Source organism: Tinamus guttatus, unplaced genomic scaffold, assembly GCF_059628265.1.
Source record: "Tinamus guttatus ecotype Peru unplaced genomic scaffold, ASM5962826v1 Tinamus_guttatus_pri_ptg000749l, whole genome shotgun sequence".
Lineage (NCBI taxonomy): Eukaryota > Metazoa > Chordata > Aves > Tinamiformes > Tinamidae > Tinamus > Tinamus guttatus.
In genome coordinates this window covers 2,201,335-2,218,826 of record NW_028289283.1, presented here as the reverse complement: position 1 = coordinate 2,218,826, position 17,492 = coordinate 2,201,335, and the positions used below count along the sequence as shown (strand labels likewise).

The 17,492-nt window shown below is 42.0% G+C and overlaps 1 protein-coding gene across 1 annotated transcript in view; it reads right to left on the bottom strand.

Moving 5' to 3' along the window:
* ETV6 (ETS variant transcription factor 6) overlaps window positions 1-17,492 on the bottom strand; it is a 131,657-nt gene that overhangs the window by 20,289 nt on the left and 93,876 nt on the right. The window contains exons 3-5 of the mRNA XM_010214945.2: window positions 12,815-12,979; window positions 8,460-8,594; window positions 3,311-3,853 (exon numbers count right to left, since the gene is read on the bottom strand). Of these exons, the coding sequence (XP_010213247.1) occupies window positions 3,311-3,853; window positions 8,460-8,594; window positions 12,815-12,979 (843 nt within the window). The remainder of the gene's footprint in view (window positions 1-3,310; window positions 3,854-8,459; window positions 8,595-12,814; window positions 12,980-17,492) is intronic.

Below are 17,492 nucleotides of genomic sequence, written 5' to 3'. Positions count from 1 at the left end.
CCTGTTTGCTAGTGTCTAAGTTTGGGGCCGACTACCAGCAACTGCTGTTGTTGCTTTGAAATACAAGTTTCAGTAGGGAAAATTGCCCCTTGTACTCCTCTGCTCAAACTGCTGTAGAGGTATTTTTAGCATTTTTAAGCATGTCATAGGTATATTACAACCGATATCAAGTCAGGAATTACAAACTTCACTTTGTCTATCTACAGGGGGTACAAGTCTGCCTTTGAATCGTCCCAGCACAACGAACACTGGTTCTGACAAAGTTATGGGAAACAGACATGCCTATTATGTTGAGAAGACAGACAGACTGATATTTAACAACAACTACAGCCACTGATGAATAAGATATGGGAACTTAACAAGTGACATAGTTTATGCCTCTTACTTTGTTATAAATGTGCAAAATAGCCGTAGAGCAATAGAAAATCAAACCTTCAATTTGAAATTCTTTGCTCTAAAAGGTAAAGTGTCCTACCAGTAAAGTTAATAATTCCAGAAATGGTATGATACAAAAATGTAGGAAAGATTAATCAGTCAATGACTACAAGTCATTATTTTGTCTGACAGGAAGTCAAAAAGTCAGAGCTCTAATGATCAACTTTCTGAAAACAGAATATTTTTGGATAATAGCAAGGGAAAACACTCTTTTCTTTCTCAGCACCAAATAATTGCGTAGTGCTTTTAAAAACAGACTTTATCTACAAGTAAAGAGGTTTGTGAGGCTGTGAGGTATGCCAGTCCAGGAAGAATTCTGTTTTACAATTTAAAATAGTTGAGCTGGGAATAAAATATGTTTGGAGTTCAGCCTATTGTTCTAATTTGCAGCCCATAAGGCTTCCATGATAGTTGTTTCTTATCAGAGTTTCCATAGAAAATCACCTGCTTGCAAATAGTTAAACCAACAGAAAGTCAAAGCTGTCTTCTCACTACTGTTAATAAAGACTTAAGTCTGCCATTGGACTATTGGTAAGGTTTTCATTATCTTACCATTCAGTCTTCTTCATCCATAAAATGGAAGTAGTAACAGTGATAATTTTTTTTAAGAATATATTGGTGTACAAATATATTGCTATATATGGTATATTATAATTATATTATAATTGCATATTGGTATTGGTGTACAAAACCTAAGCATTACAATTTTCTTGGTCTCTGTCAAACAGTAGAAGCCATGATTGATAAAAATCCTCTATGTTAAGTAGAGCAATATGAATGAAGATAAGGATATTCAAGTGGAGAAGAGATTCATAGTGACCTAGAAGAGAGGTGGTCTTACAGTAAAATTGCTTTATGGCAAAAGTGCTAAGCTGAAGGGTGTGAGGTGTGAGGAAGCTGGTAGAAATGCTTTCCTTCTAGGAGGCCTAAGTAAGTGTGCTGCCAGTGAATGCAATGGCACAGATATAAGTGACTTTGCATTTGAAATATGGGCTGGTTTTGACATAATCTGGGTTTTGTCACCTTTAAATAGGCTATGAGTCCTCTTGGCTGCAGTTGGGAAGCTTCTAGAATCCAACTAGAATGGCATTAGTTTGTGCATGTTCAGCAAATGGGGCTTGTTTGTATTTACAGTTAAAGGACATGGCGTACTGATGGAAGTAGGCTGGCAAATTTAGCTGTAGTTATCTAGCTAGCAACTACGAGCTACATAAGTGACCCAAACCGGGCCATAAGGTACTGTCCTCATTTGAACTGATTGTACGTGTAGGCCTCAGGATTTTTAGCATGAAATGCTCTTTCAAATGGCACTGGTGGGGCTAAGCACTGAACTGCAAATAAGGCAGCTAAGTCTGCAACTTTATTCTATATACAACAGTTTAAATGGCTACATATATTTGCCAAGCAATTATGTCATGCCCAAACAAATGTAGGCTTGGCTACTGTTGCCCTACAGACAAACAAGGATAGACTGATGTATGGGTACTACTTACATGGCTGGTGTCACTGGAGCCAGTGTACAATGTATACTGAAACCAAAGATTCCCAGTCATGTAAGGAAACTCCTGAATTTAAATTTAAAATTAAAAACATTTTTTTTCTATTCTTTCCAGTCTAGGCTTCATTTTTAGAGAATGTTCCCTCCCTAAAAAAAAAAAAAAAAAACCTCTAATTTTTCTATAGCACTTTAAAGAAAGAATCTCCAGTGAGGCAACCATTCAAGTGTATTCTCTGCCACATTAAATGTGTTTCTCAACTTGCTAAGATTAGTGCGGGCAATAAAAACCAAAAGGGGAGAGACAAATATCATTCAGATGAAAATGCCACAAGATTAATCTCTCTATAAGGTGAAAGAATCACAGCCATTGCTGCAATTACTGCTTGACTAGGTGGTAAGACATGTCCATTTTGAATGTAAGGTGGTAAGTCTTAAGAAAACAGAATCTTCCTCCTGAGAGCTGAGGCAGCACTCCATCTGTAACAAATGTAAGGCACGTACACAAAGCGAACAAGGTGTTTTAACAAATGAACAAGATGTTTTAAAAATTCATGATTGTGGATGTGTGATACCCCACACAAAGTGGGTATCATTTAAGTTTGCTGCTGACATAAATGTGTGGAATGTTTTGAGTGGCTCTGAAAAGAAATTGTTTATTGGGGCATTCAGCATATTTCTGAAATGGTTGGATTCTCCCTTCCCCACTCTCAATCTATTTACAGTTCCCTTTCAAGTACAAGATAGATTTTCTGTAACCTCAGCTTCCTGATTCAGCTGTTATGATGTCAGTTATTTACGATAACAAAAGTGAGACAAGGCCTGTGGTTTGCGTGGGACAAAGGCAACCTTGTTTCCATAAAAAGGGACAGTCCTAGTGGTAAGAAGCAAAGGAGGGCCTACAAAGTAGGACTCTGAGGTGAGATCTCACTAATCTTGCCATCACCATAATTAAGGGTTTGAAACTGCATTTTCTCAAAGGCCTTTGCTCTTCTTTCCATAGGATTGGACACCAATGTGAATATGACACTTGGAAAACTACCAACCTTGCAGGGGTAGTTTGGAGACTTCGCAGATTAAAAATCTTAAGAAACAAATGGATATCTAACGGGTAGAAAGGCACTGAGTGTCAGGTCACAAATTGTTCAATCCTAATTACACATTCTGTGGTCATAAAGAAGTCTCTCTGCATCTTTGCTTACCTGTCATGAAACATGTTTAATTCTACTTAACTGTCTAAACCACAGAGCTGATGAAACTTGCAGAATGCCAGTAAATCTGAGGTCACAGAGCGGCAAAAGGAAATGAGAAATTATTAATATATGGCATGGTGAGTTATGAACGAGGAGCTTCAACCTCAATGTAGAGAGTGTCACTTACCTGCTATTCTTCCAATTGGCATTGCATGATCCTCTGGGGGGGAGACAGACACCATGATGTGGTTCATATAAGCTAACTCTTCCCGGTGGGACAGGTTGATTGGCTTTACCTCCCTGTGCAGCCCATCATCAGACAACCTTGATGGTTTGAAATCGGAGTGCCTGGGATTCAGTATCAAAGGATGCATGATAGGACTGGGCATCAGCTGGATGACCCTGGTGTTCTCCTGACGAGGGCTAGAGGGCTTCTGGAGCACTTCAGAAGGAGGTGGACAGTGGTTGTTTTCTATCGGGGACACTGAGAGAGGATAGGGCTCTTGGTGGTTGTTCTCTTGCTGATGCCTTGTCCCTGGCACCCTGTCAGCAGGGGAGAGGTGACGGATAGTGTTGTCCATAGGGGACTTCAGTGGCCGCTGATCGGGATCTGGTGATGGACGGTGATTGTTGGTGATGGGTGATCTAGAACGGTGCAACAGTTCAATGGTTGGGGGATTGTGGTGGACTGTTTCTGTGGATGGTCTTGAAGGTCTCTGGACAAAGGTATCTATGAAAAAAACATGAAAAATACGATTTGTCTCTGTTGTGATAAATCTGTAGGATCTAACTTTTCAAAAAGCGCTATGAATAAAGACTGATAGCTGGACTACCTTGGTATTGGTGTCAGCTTGGAAATGCTTTTGTTTGTGTGACTTACAGACCCTCTGAAAAAACGCTAGATATATGGAAATAGTTATTACTATGCAGAAGGAAATCAGTACCTTGAAAACAAATCTTTTTTCTGCCACCATATTATGGTAGTTCATGGGGAAATATGGTAAGAGAAATTCTATTTGAGTAGTTGACTGGTACACATGTGAGGAAAGTAAGATCTGATTTAGACATGCTAGTTTTGTTTCTTAGCAAATGTTTCATAACATATATTCTGCCACTCGTGTCTCTCTATGTATGATTCTTGTTACTGTACCATGATGAACATGGCAAGATAGAGGGCAAAGATAATAAGTAAAAATCAAGCGAATACTTGGCAAAGAGTTCTAAATGCTAGAGATTGATGAAGAGCAGAGAGTAACTTACCCTGATATCCGAACTAAGTTATCTAGCAAAACCCAGTGGTAGGAAGCATTTTGTGGAAGACCAGCTAAATTTTATACTCAGTCTCAACTGTAAGAGTAACATCTTCATATGGATACTACATTTGCTTTTGGTCTTTGCTGCCTATTGATGGGTTGTCCTACATGAACACATTTCTTCAGCAGGACTTCTGGCGTCACTTTTGTGTGGACTTGTTTCCCTGGCTATGACCTAGAAGAAGATCAAATCATGGCTCCAGATCTCTTTAATATGAACAGTGTAAACTTCCAGGTAAGCAAAGACCATCATTTTTGACTCGGGGAATTACTGACAGAGAGGAAACTACCACCAGTAGCAATGACTACCAATTTTTTATCTAGAAAACAAAGATTAAATTTCAGTGCTGTTGGTTGAAAGCCTTCGGTGATAAGAGAAGGAAACTTCTGGGTACAAGTAGCTTCTGAAACAAGTAGCTGCCTATTTGTGGCTGCCTGTTTGCTCATTTTGCTCTGATCCTCCTAATGTAAAAAAATAAAATAAAATAAAATAAAAAACCTCTTGCTCTCTGTCAAGGTGGTGATATGCTTGAAGATCCTGTTGAGGCAGACAGGCTCACAGCCTGTCCTGGAATCCACATAGGCAGCAAGACAGGGATCAGCACTACCTATGAAAAGGTAAAGTTGTAGTACTAAGAAAATGCAGTGCCAGGCAGTGATGAAACACCTACCCAACAGGCTGCTTGTCTATACAAGGAAGTTGAAAGCTGCCAGGAAAACCTGAATGTTTAGGCAGAAAAATGCATGGCTTTGGAACATACTGCACACACTTGTGATCCCAGATAAGAAAAAAATGAATTTGCAGACCTTTTTGAGGTACTGACAATGAAATATCTGGAGAAAATGAAACTCCAGAGCCACATATTATTCTAGTTTAAACCCAAATGGCTTCAGATACAATGCAGCCAGCTAGTATGTAATGGCCCAAATGGTCATAGAAGAAAGATTAATCTACAGCTATACCTTTGTGGCAGTCCCTTTTTCAAGTTTCCTTTCTTTGCTACTATTGAAAAAAAGCAGGAACATTCATACCTACACCCCAGTTCTACTCAAGATCCTATCTTCTACAGACCATCCAATCCCATCACTCTCTGTTCAAATGCAGTGTGCTCATTCTTGGCCTTTATGTGCAGACTAGAATACCGCAGGGACTTTTTTTTTGTCCTATTTATGCCTTGCTGTGCTTTTCTCCAAACTCCTTGCACACATTAGTTGGCTCTGAATAGCTTCAAAGAGAAGCAGACCTATCTTTCTGCTCCCAATCAATGGTGATCCTGAACCAAAAGGAGACAGTATGGAGGACATCGGCATCATGGAGTTTTGTAAGCAACAAGATGAAGAACCAAAAATGAATGCACACCAATGCTTACTTCTCTCCATGATCTTTCTCTTCAGGTAGCTCTTTCAAATATCTATCCAAAGAACTCCCTCACTCCAAGGCCTAAGTCACTGTGTACCATAAACTATTTGAATTTAGTTCCAGTCGTTCCACTGCCATGAACGGAATGGAATAAAATCCTCATCAGATTAATTCCATGGGACACTGGATTTCAGTAAATCGAGAACATATGGTATATCACTTCCTTCAGGAATATATGCACTCATCAGCTGGCTCTTCATTCTAAGTGACCAACATTCATTCCTGTGAAAGGGAAGGTGTTCAGGAAAACTGCTGACTTATCTGGCCCATATGGGGATGGGTGGGGTTGCTCTCATCCTTGGGAGTGAGCAATCACATCACAGCAGTGCTAATCCCAAAGATTGGCACTCTTCTTACCCAAGTGTTGGGAACTACAGAGTAAGCTTCCAGTATGGCATCCGATCAAATGACTCAGTGCTGAGTCAGAAGAATCACTGGACATGTAGGATAATTAAGTCTCCATTGCTCATCCATCTATCTTGGAGATATCCTTACCCATTGCCAGCTGATTTGAAACTGTCAAACTCACTTTGCTTAAGCAAGTAAAACACCACTAGATGTAACTGTTCACCTCATGCCTTTTGGATTCACTAACTTAAAACGAAAGCATTCAGAAGTGGATCATATACTAAGATACGGACAAATGAGCCAGAAGAGGGAAATGGAAGACGATCAATAGTATAAGGAGGAATTAAAAAAAAATCACCTGTGAAGTTCTAACACTCAATACTGTGCCACAGAAAAAAAAATGACCCCTCTGTTACTCTTGTGAGTTTGGGTGGGGTTAAGTTCTCCCTCTCACATTCATTCTTCTATGTTATTAAGTTGCTTTCTCCTAAACATGCTAGTTTCTCTAAAGTGACCATGTGAAACAGGGAGAAGAAAGAAAGAATGTCAAAGTACATAAATAAATAAATTCACCTGCCTATAAATTCTTGGTTTTCTGATGGCTCTGAGTCTGCAGCAGGCTAGCTGTCATCTTTGTTGCTTTCTTGTTTTGAAGCTCTTTTTGTAGAAAAACAAGAACTATTTTTTGTTATTACTAAGAAAAATTTTGAAGTGATAATGCAGAGTTGTCTAAGAAAAAGAGGTACTATTTGTAGCTGTATCTTTATTCATGCTATCAGAGGAGATGACTGTGAAGAAGAAATCAGAGCTGTTCCTTAATCCTGCTGTGCTCTGGCAGAGGTTGGACTACTAGACTGCTAAAGACTACTAGTCACTGGTAGTGATGCATATGTAGGGTTAACTCAACATCCCTGCGCAATCCTCTTTGAGGGAATGTTTTCTAGCACTTTTGGTGGAATTTAGGAAGGGAATATCTGTGTGTGAACACCAAGCTTGGGGAAAAAAAATGGAGGCTTTTATAATGGCCTCTGCAAAGTGTAAATTTTAATATACCACGCAATTTCCTTTTGCACAGCTCTGCCAATTTAAGCTCATGCTGGCCTGCCGCACCATCTTCTAATTTGAAATATTTATACACTGGTGTGGGAGCACTTCAGAGTGTCTTTATCCTCCCTGCTGCTGTCTTATTCTTGGATTACTCTAAGAGTTTTGCTCATGCTCTTTGACTCTGGCTTGCTCAGCCTGGTTATGATCTCCCTTTACAGGACTGACAGTACCCCTGAATCCTGTCTTGTGATCCCATGCTGAATTTTGAGATAGTTTTCTCCAATAAGCAGAGACTAGGATAATATCCGAAATGTTCTGTTCTCATCTTTACTGAAAAAAAAGGAAAAACACCCTTTCTTTTTGTTTTTTGTTTTTTTTTTTAATTGAAAAAAAAATTAACTCTAACACTTTCACGGTAGATATCTGTTAACAATCTTAGGCTTCATAGCTTTCTGTTCCTAGAAAAAAACTAAAAATATTTCAGCATGTATATTCTTAAAAAAAAATGAAAACAAACAAAAAAACCCCTCCATTTTCCACTGAAGGAAACACATTTTGGTCTGCTCTTACAAAGAGTGGAAGAATATCAAAGCTACAGTGCACAAACACATATCTGCTCTTTCTTCACCATCTGTGGCATACATAGAATGTGTGGACAGTATTAAAGGGCTAACTAACAATATAACAAAATATTCCTGATGACAGTCTAAAAGAACAAACAGGCAGACAAAACTTTTCTCAAAATGAACTGCCCAACCAATTCAAAAGTTGAGCAACAAGATGACTGCGAACTCTGGGCTTGATGCAATGGCAGACTGTCAGTGAAATGACTTAAGAGTTAGATATTCCTCTCTGAGGCTGCCTTTCCCCTATCATCCAAACAATTGCATCTCATTACCTCTCTGGCACACTAAAATTCTGTCGTCTACCCACTGGGGAATAAGGAAAGTGAATCAATGGGTTCAATAAGAAATTTTGTTACTTTTTAAAGTCTGCATCTGGTATAGCTTTTAAATGGGCCGTGGAAACATGACAAAATAATGGAAGATAGAGAATGGCCAGTCCTCTCGCTGCACCATCTGATTGTTCAAACAGCTATGGAGTCAAGGAAGGAGTGTAGCTTTGTTTAAGTAAATTTGGAATAACTCCTCACAGCCATACCCAAATTGCCTCTCTAATAACAGCTCCCACAAGAATAAGACAGTTACCTTCATCATGATTCTGGTGTAATATGACCTCTGGCTGAGCATGGATAGAGTTCCCAGGGTGGAAGAAAGGTGGGAACAGCATACGAGCTTTCCTTTGCTTCAGGATATGCTGAAGGAGTTCATACAGAACATCACCTGAAAGACAAACAGCAGGAAAAAGGAAATGAAAACCTACATACTGCTGAGAAGACTCATTTAGCCATCTGATGCATGAATTCGTGGCTCCTGGGTGCTATTTTCAGATCCAAAAATGCCTGCAGTAAAATCCTGTATTTCACTGTTTTGCAAGGTTCCTCCCTGAAAGGAAAAAAATAATAAAAAAGCAAAGAAAAGATGCTTAAGGGACTGGAGCATCTGTCGTACGAGGAAAGACTAAGCAAGCGAGCTGGGCCTGTTCAGCCTGGAGAAAATGGAGAGGGGATCTGATCAATATGTACAAAGACCTGAGGGGAGAATGTAAAGAGGATGGGGCCAAACTCTTCTTGGTGGTGACTAGCAACAGTACAAGGGGTCATGGGTACAAACTGAAATACAGGAAGTTTCATCTGCATATGAGGAAGAACTTCTTTATTGTGAGGGTGACAGAGCCCTGGAACAGGCTGCCCAGAGAGGTTGTGGAGTCTCCTCTGGAGATCTGCCTGGATGCCACCCTGTGTCACGTGCTCTAGGTGTCCCTGCTAGAGCAGGGGGGTTGGACTAGATGATCTCTAGAGGTCCCTTCCAACCTCAACCATTCTGCAATTCTGTGAAAAGCTGCATGTCACACTTCTGTGTATAAATGTGGAAAAAATGGCAGAATGGCAAGAAACTGCTTCTATTACCCTGATACCAAGCTTTTTCAGCCTTTTCAGTCTCTTAGGGTTCCATCCAAATCTTTACAACCAAGAGTTAGTTCAATGTCCCACTTACTTTCTTTTATCACAGCTTCATTTTTTTTTTATATATAGACACTTTAGGACATAAAATTCTTAAATGCAAAACCCACACTTATACAGTGAGTTGCTGGGAGCAATCATGGTCCTCTTCTTTAATTACTGAGGCTTTAGCAGGAGGGAGAAGAAATAAGATGCTGCAGAAACGAGTGCCTGTCCACGTGATACCCATGCCCCAAGGGCAGTGGCAGTGTGCTCCTCTGATATTCTATTCTAGTGAAATCTACAGGCTCAGGACCCCTCACTTTGACAAGTTACTTCAACATGGAATCAAAGGCTTAGAATTATGAGATTTACCTACCCTGAAAGACAACTTCTGGAGATAACTGACTGCTGTAGCTGCCTTAGGAACTTATTTACTTCAGTCTTGGTGTCCAGGGTTGGACTTGTGAAAAATACCAAATGGGATCCCAAATCTAGTTATTTCTAGATAGTTAAAGCTGCATGGCGATCATTGCAATAGGCAATATTAGCACATGGATATGATGCACACTAAGAAACAAGATGTAGTGGAGCTGGTGCTCTGGCTGGGCAAATACAGTCTGTTAGTTGCTACTTTATCACATTTTCACAGAAATGTCTGCAAAGAATCGTACATGTTCCTGTAAAAATCGATCCTATTAAGGTAGGTGTTGGGCTGATGCTTGTTTCTTTTACAGTTGCAAGCAGGCTGTTTCTTGTTTGCCCCTATTCCCTGGCACAAATACTGTTACTCGGGGGGAAAACATCACTGCATTATCAAGGAGACCAATGGATTAACTGCTTATCTTGTGTCTTATTATCCATTACTCCTTGTACTGATGCCCTGCTTCCAGCAAATTCACATAAAATACGTAGGTACTTACATGGTTTGTCTGATGGGGTTGCTTGCACACTTCAAAATGAAAGAGTACAACATGAGGTGGGAAGTCTTCCAACTTTTAATGCTGCTTACTCTCCTCTGTTTATCAATGCTCATTTACAGAAAAGCATAGCACTTGCACATTCTATGAAAAGGAACTTCTAATTTAGCAAAGTTTCACCTAGGAAACTTGAATTTTCTGTGACAGTTTTCTCACGTGTGGGGAGGTCTTTTAGCAGTTGTTTCTATGAGATTGTAAGCCGTGTGCCATTTGGTGCTTGTCTCTATAAACTGCCAATGTTCTGTTTGTAGAGCATTTTAGTGCCTTAGTGTGAAATAGTTAAAGCCATTCTGCTTTCCATAGTTCAGCTTTCTTTATTTTTAGCATCTTGGCTGCTTTTCCTGTCTCACTGGTGACTTTAGGGCATTTTTAAAAAGTGATTGCAATACCTGAAAATCTAATTAAAAACAAAGCCTCAAAAACCCAGTCACCTTTTTCATGCTTAGTACATGAAAGGCTAAGACATGATTTTACCACATAATTTGCATCTTTGAGTGCACTAGTGGCATTATCATAACTAGTGCTATAACACTCCAAGCAATAAGGTAGCAAATTTGTACCTCCTTTGATTTGGCCTGACAGACTACTGAAAGCATCCATAAAGCTTTTTTTTTTTTAACTTACCAAAACAGTTACAGCCATGCACCACACAGATGCAGAGATACTAGCAAAGGAGTGAAAAGTCTTTTTTCCTCTCCCCTTCTGCCAGCCCTGAACAGGAGAGCAGCTGTGGACTCCAAGCCCACTTTATTGATAGAGCCACTGGGGGGAGTGGATGCAGTTCTGCTGTTTTAACCAGCAGTGGAAAACAAGAAGCTTTTATGGCGATACTGTTTTGAAAAACTTTATAATACTTCTATGGCAAATACTATTCTTCTTAAGTTCTTCTTAAATGTCACATATACTTGATTTGGGGGAAATGGAGTCCTGTTACCAGAAGTCTCCTAAATGTTTTAGGGACTAACTGAGATATCCTTTAAAAGATTTCTTACCGGTGAGGAATCCCTGTAGAAGAGAAATAGAGAAAATGGGAGCGAAAAAGCCTTTTGTTTGATCATTTACACCCAAATTTTGGTAAATAAGAGCTTAGTTCACCGCCTCAGATGTGCACTCACAGGCCAAAAGTTCTTCTCTGGAAATGCTCTATCTCTAGCCTATGCACGTCATGCTACTCATTTCAAGCGTCCCCACAGCACACATACATAGGAAAGAGCAGGGGCATAACTCATAGACAGCAAGGCATCATGATGATAAGGGGAGTTGCAAAGAAGAGAGACAAAGTTGTCCTTCACAGTCCTTTCCCACCTCCCTGCTTCCAATACTCCTTTTGCCTTAAGGAGAACCAATTTTGCAATGAAATGCTTCAAAATAGAGTGCCAGAATTAAACAAAAAAAAGGGTGTTTGTAGGCATCGGTTTTCACTACTGCATTACACTGGTAATAGACATTGATGTCTGGCATCTCCTAGAATGTAAAATTACTCCTGGATTTGAAACACATGCTTTTACAACCTTGTATACAGTAAACATAAGCCAGTTTGTGAAGCAGATTCTTCTGGAGGATGGCTGCAGGGATGCATTCAAGGGAGTTGCCAAGTAGTTTGATGCAGAATTCATGCCATTCCCTGTTCATCAGCTGGAGCTGAATAGCACCAGCTCTATTTCTGCACATAGCAAACCTTGTGCCGGGAGTCTGGTAACAGTGATTCTGCAAGTGCTTGGTCCAAACTCTTTGATCACCTACAGTGATTGAATTACTTGCCTTTGTATTTAACAGGAGTACCTCGTATGGCCATAAAAGGAAAGCTCACAACTCTTACTTCAAGCCAATAGCTCATATTTAGTTAAACATCCCTGACAACGGGGGGCAGAGGCTTATTCTGACTGTACAGCTGAAGGAGACAGAGTGCAGGGGATATAAATATAGGCAGGCAACATTCATGTTTCCTTGTGAACAAATGGAGATGTAACTTGGGCAATACACAGACTGATTCATCCACCTGTTGGCACTGTGCCTTGGGCTGGACTCTAGCACCTGCGAAAATCTAGAAAAGTAAAGCCCATGGGGGCTGTAAAGCAGAGAAAACGTTCCCACAGGATGAGTTTTGCAGTCACTTTTAGCAGCACACCAGCCAAGCAGACTGCGGGGCAGAATGTTAATAGGGGCGTCTTAAGAGGCTGGAGCACTTGATTAACTTGCTGCTGTAGTTGGCTCTGTGAAAAGATAAGCCTTTATAGGAAAGAGCTGAAAGTCACAAAGCACTGCGAGAGCAGCTTGCTCTTCTGTAGGGAGTTTTAACGAAAAACGGGACAGATGTTTGTGTTTGGATTCAGATTCACATCTGCCTAAAACTCAAAAAAATCTGGATTTCTCTTCCCACCTTGTCCTTTTTCACTTTGCCTCGTATAAGTTTGGCCTTCCTCCCCACTGCCCCATCTGCCCTAACAAATATGAGTCCTTCTCCAGATTTTGTTGCTTCTTTTCCTCTCTTTCAACCACAGCATCTACAAGTAATCCTCACCTGAATGAGGAGACCTGTATCGAAAATCCTCTTTGGTCAGGAGCAGCAGAGCCTTGCCATTCATCTCAAAGGTGTTGCTCTCAATGGGCCTCAAGGAAAACTCCTTCTCTGCCCATCTGAGCCACTGCGCCACATCCTCCCGGCTCCAGTAAACGGGCTGCAGACCTGCAGGGAGAGACCAGCGTTGTGTTACCGAGCTGAGACAACACAAGTGAAAAACAACCAACTCCCCTTTTGCCCCCACCCTACAATGGGCAGAATCTGAGGGCAAGGTGTGGGAGGGGAACATCAAGTTAGCGCAGGGTTAGTCTGAACAACGGACTGTGAAATACTTGATTAGCTTAGGCTGACAAGGCATTCTGGTTTATCTGGGACATTTTGGAAAACAAGGACTGCCTCAGGATCCTGAGAAATGCTTTCGGGCTATTATTTCATTCCAGGTCTCCACTGTGAAATGGGATTTTCCCCCAGCTTCTCCTTCCAAGGCACAGACAGGAGGAAAAGTCCCTAGCTATATCCATCCTGGCTGAGTATCTTTTGACAAAACACAGGAGCGTTCTCCCTGCACGTGTCTTATAATGGAATAAAGAATAATAAAAAAATAGTCAAATGCAAGGGACACCTGGCCATCCTTCCCTCTAGGCAGGTGAGGATTGCAGAGAATGATTTTCCGGGCTCCAAGGAGAAGGTGGCAATCTCTTGCTCCCAGCCAGCTATCACAGCATGCACTGCTGTGCACATACAGCCTAGACCACTGCATTTAGTTGCAGGGCCTCAGACGAGTTACTAGGAAAGCCAAAGATCTCTTGCCTGTGAACCTTTACTGGTCCCAGGCAGAGACCAGGGAGGTGTGATAATTCAGTATCTGTTTTACAAATTTAAAGTTGCTTCCTTCCCCTGGAGAGAAGACAGTATGGTGAAGAGCTGTTTATACCTAGGTAGACAGATTATCTGTTGTCCACGGGGAGATGAAAGCTTTCTTTCCTCTTCCCCCTTGTGAGATGACTCATTGTTTGACTTGTTACAATGTGTTGCGTAGAAATGAAAGCTTCACACTGTGCATAGGAACATAAAATTTGCCATATCTGATCAGATCTCCGGTACACAGCCTCTGGCAGTGGCAAATATCTTATGCTTCAGAGGAAGACGAACCTCCCTTCCTCATATTGCACCTGGCTGATTGCATGCTGCACATGGGAAGAAATTTCCTTCCTGGCACACCATTCAATGAGATCTGATTACCCTCCTCTTAACAAGCAATAAGAGAAACTTGGGAGATGTGTAGTGTTTTGTTTAGCCTTTTTTTTTTTTTTAAAAAAAAAGATAGGCAACCCCTTTTTCTCTGTTTTAGCAAGAGGTCACATGCAGTGAATTGCAGTCTGCTGCTATGCCAGATTCCCAGGCAGCAGCTTTGGAAAGTCCCAGAACCAAAACTGTGCACAGGACTGGATCTGAGTCAGGGAAGGAACTGAGATCAAGCCTGAGAAAGGGTCCTAGCTGACCGAAGGAAGGGAGGTCCATGTGGCAGCAGCAAGAATTTCCACCAGCTTTTCACTGCCTCTGTAGCGCTGTATTGTATTACATGCTGCAGAGAAACAAGAAGTAGCACTTATTTATTTGAGAAGAACATAAATTCTTTTTCCTCCTATTGAATGAGAGGCTGATTACTTTGCTCAGTGTTTTCTCTACGTCCCTTCTTTTTGGAGGGCCCAGGGTGAGGTGTAGATCTGCCTTGAGAATACAAACCATTATCTAAAATGCCAGAGCAAGGTTCATCTTTTGCTTAACAGAGAGTTATTCCTGCAGGAAGCATCCTCCAGACCTCAGACCATTGCTGGTCAGCACTCTAATTGTAGCTATGATGACTGGCTATGATGACTGAAAGATTTCACATCTGATGCAGTCACACCATAACTTGGAAATGAGTTAAAACAAATCTTAATAGTGCTTAAAATGTTCATGAGTGACTTCTGCCTCCATTCTCCTCCCTCTTTGCCATGCCATACAAACAAGGATTAGCCAGGAGGAACACCACAGAAACCTAACTGCAGTTCAGATGTACAGTTCACATGATGAGGCAAGAAACAAACCAAACATCACTGGGAAAATCAGGCCTACATGGGCAGAGCTGTATGTTAACTTCACATGATCTGCATGCCTTACAGGTAACACCATAATGAATAACTCATTCCCTGTACAAACACAGATCATCATTTCCCATGTACTGGTGACAGTGTAGTTTTGCCTTCTGTATCAGTAATGCAAAAGTGCCACATCTAAGCAAAGGTTAGGCTAATCGGCGCTAGACCCAGAACAGCCAAATAAGCTACCCAGACTGGGCCAACTGATGCGAGATATGCTGGCCACCCTGAGACAGCTACGAAGTTTCACAGTGTGAATCAGACCTTTGTGGCATCTTCAGTAGCATCCTCAAAGCTTGTGAGAAGGCAGAGCGAGTCTTCACTGAAAAAGGGGGGGCTGAGGCAGAGGAAGGAAAAGCCCCAAATCAGTGTGACATAAGACCACCTGATTTCTAGTTACCGCCTGTGACGCTGAATCAGCAGGCACACTTTCTAATTTGGTTTGGCTATCGGTAAAATGAGGGGGTGGATGAGCCACATCCCTCCACCCATAGGGTGATAGCGTAATTACATGCTTGCACTATGTTTTGAACACATAAAAAGTGCTGCAAAATAGGTTAACTGCCTTTCTCCGGATGGTTTGCCTCTTGCTCTCATTTCCCTCCCTCCCCACCCCATCATTTTCCTGCGAATTCTCCAAAAAAACCCTTTTCGTGCCGCCCTCCTCTGCTGTGCGCCCATTTGCTTTGTGAGGTTGAGTCCGTTCGGCTGCAGGAGAGTTTTCTGGGGGTGCAGAGCAGCATTGCTCAAAATACTTCAGAAACCGCCACTCAGATGCAATTCTTCCACTCACAGTACTCCATTTACTAAACTTGTTTACCACCTTCTTTGTTTTTTCTTAAAAAGAAGCACTCGGTTTGGGGAAAACAAGGGCATGAGAGGGTTGGCTCAGCAGCCAAAGGGGTTTTACAGTGGAGTGTACACAGCTATCAGTTGGTCTTGAAAATACCTTCCTACACTCTCCATAAAGAAAACTTAACACTGCTTATTTGATTTTTTTTTTAATCCTGCGTTTTACCTTCTTCTCTTCTCCACCTCCTGTATCAGCATGGCCAATGCGGAGGACGAAGGTCTCTTCCTAACCTCCCCTACTTCTATTCTCATGAAAGCTCCCTGCATCCTCTTTAGGTAACAAAGACACCAGGCAGGACAAAGCAAGGAGAACAAGGGCTGTAAAACAGGAGGAGGATGGAGCTTTGCCTGCCATCAGCAGGAAGGCTTATGAGAGCCTGTGAAGCGGCCTTCCCCCAAGCCACCCTCTTGGCAGCTGTCATGGCCAGGAGATTGGGGCTGAATTTTGACTGAGGGGTCAGACTTGCTTCTCATCTTCCCTTCTCTGCTGGCCGAAACTTGGCAAACGTACCCAGCGTTGGTCTTCTTATCTGTGTAGTTTTAAACAACAACAACAAAAACTTAATGAAATTAATACCTGAAGGGAGGTTAACCAGAGTCATACAAGGCCTCACAGATCAGCCCAGAGGGATTCCAGTGTTTTGCCCTGTCTGCCTTTTGCCAGCTCCAGGATTGCAAAATGCAAAAGCTTATAGAAGTGCTTATGATCTGCTCGCTTCATACCCACAGTTCATGTTCACTTTTTGAATGCTGCAGACTAGAGCATGGGTATCCTAATAGCTCATCTCCTCCTGCTTTCTTATTCCTCGCTGAAGGCCTCTTTCTAGCACTTGTTACACTAGCTAGGTTATAAAGGGTGAGAGGGACCAATTTGAAAGCTCCGGGGCACAAGCTTATAGCCATCTGGGCTGCAGAAGAAATCCACTCTCTGATTCTTTATACTGCTGCAAAGACAAAGTAGGTAGAGCAAAAGGAGCTGATGGGGTACTTTAAAACCTGAAGTAGCCTGTGTAATTGCATACTTATGTCCAAGCACTTACATACATAGATGTGTGCACGCACATGTGCACATGAGTACTGGTCTTTTGAAGAGTTTAAATTTTTGGTCCCTGAAGATTGTTCAACTGTTTTTTATAGAGACAGAACCAGGCTTGAACCTGGCACCACACTCATGTTTCGCATTTCCTCCTTTGCCTTACAGTGGAGGCAACAGACGCAGCTAAAATGTGCCTGCGAGACGGGCAGCCTTGTAGGCTGTTTCCACCTTGACTCATTTTGGAACAGTCTGAAGAGGCACATGCAGGGTAAAGCGCGAAGCACAGCACAACCGAGAGCTGCTGCTGCCTTTTGGTTCCCACATGAGGACAGAGGCGCAGCGCAGCACGCATGACGGAAACAGCACACACATGGAAGTTTCATGTGCCTTTTTGCTCTGTTTTGGCCAGGCTTTCCACCCTGATGCCTGGCTGCCTTGTGGGCAGGCTGAGGAGGCGAGAAAGGGTGAGGGAAGACCTCTTGTTAACCCCCCCTTTCCAGAGGGCGGAGAGGATTGTGCCCGCTCCCACGCCAAACACTGCTCAGCACAGTTGGGCAAAGAGCACAGGGGCCAGTGTGTGTAAATCAGCAGCTGGTTTCTGAACACCCAGGGCTGATGCATCCTCCCTGTGGCAGCACCAGGCAGGCTG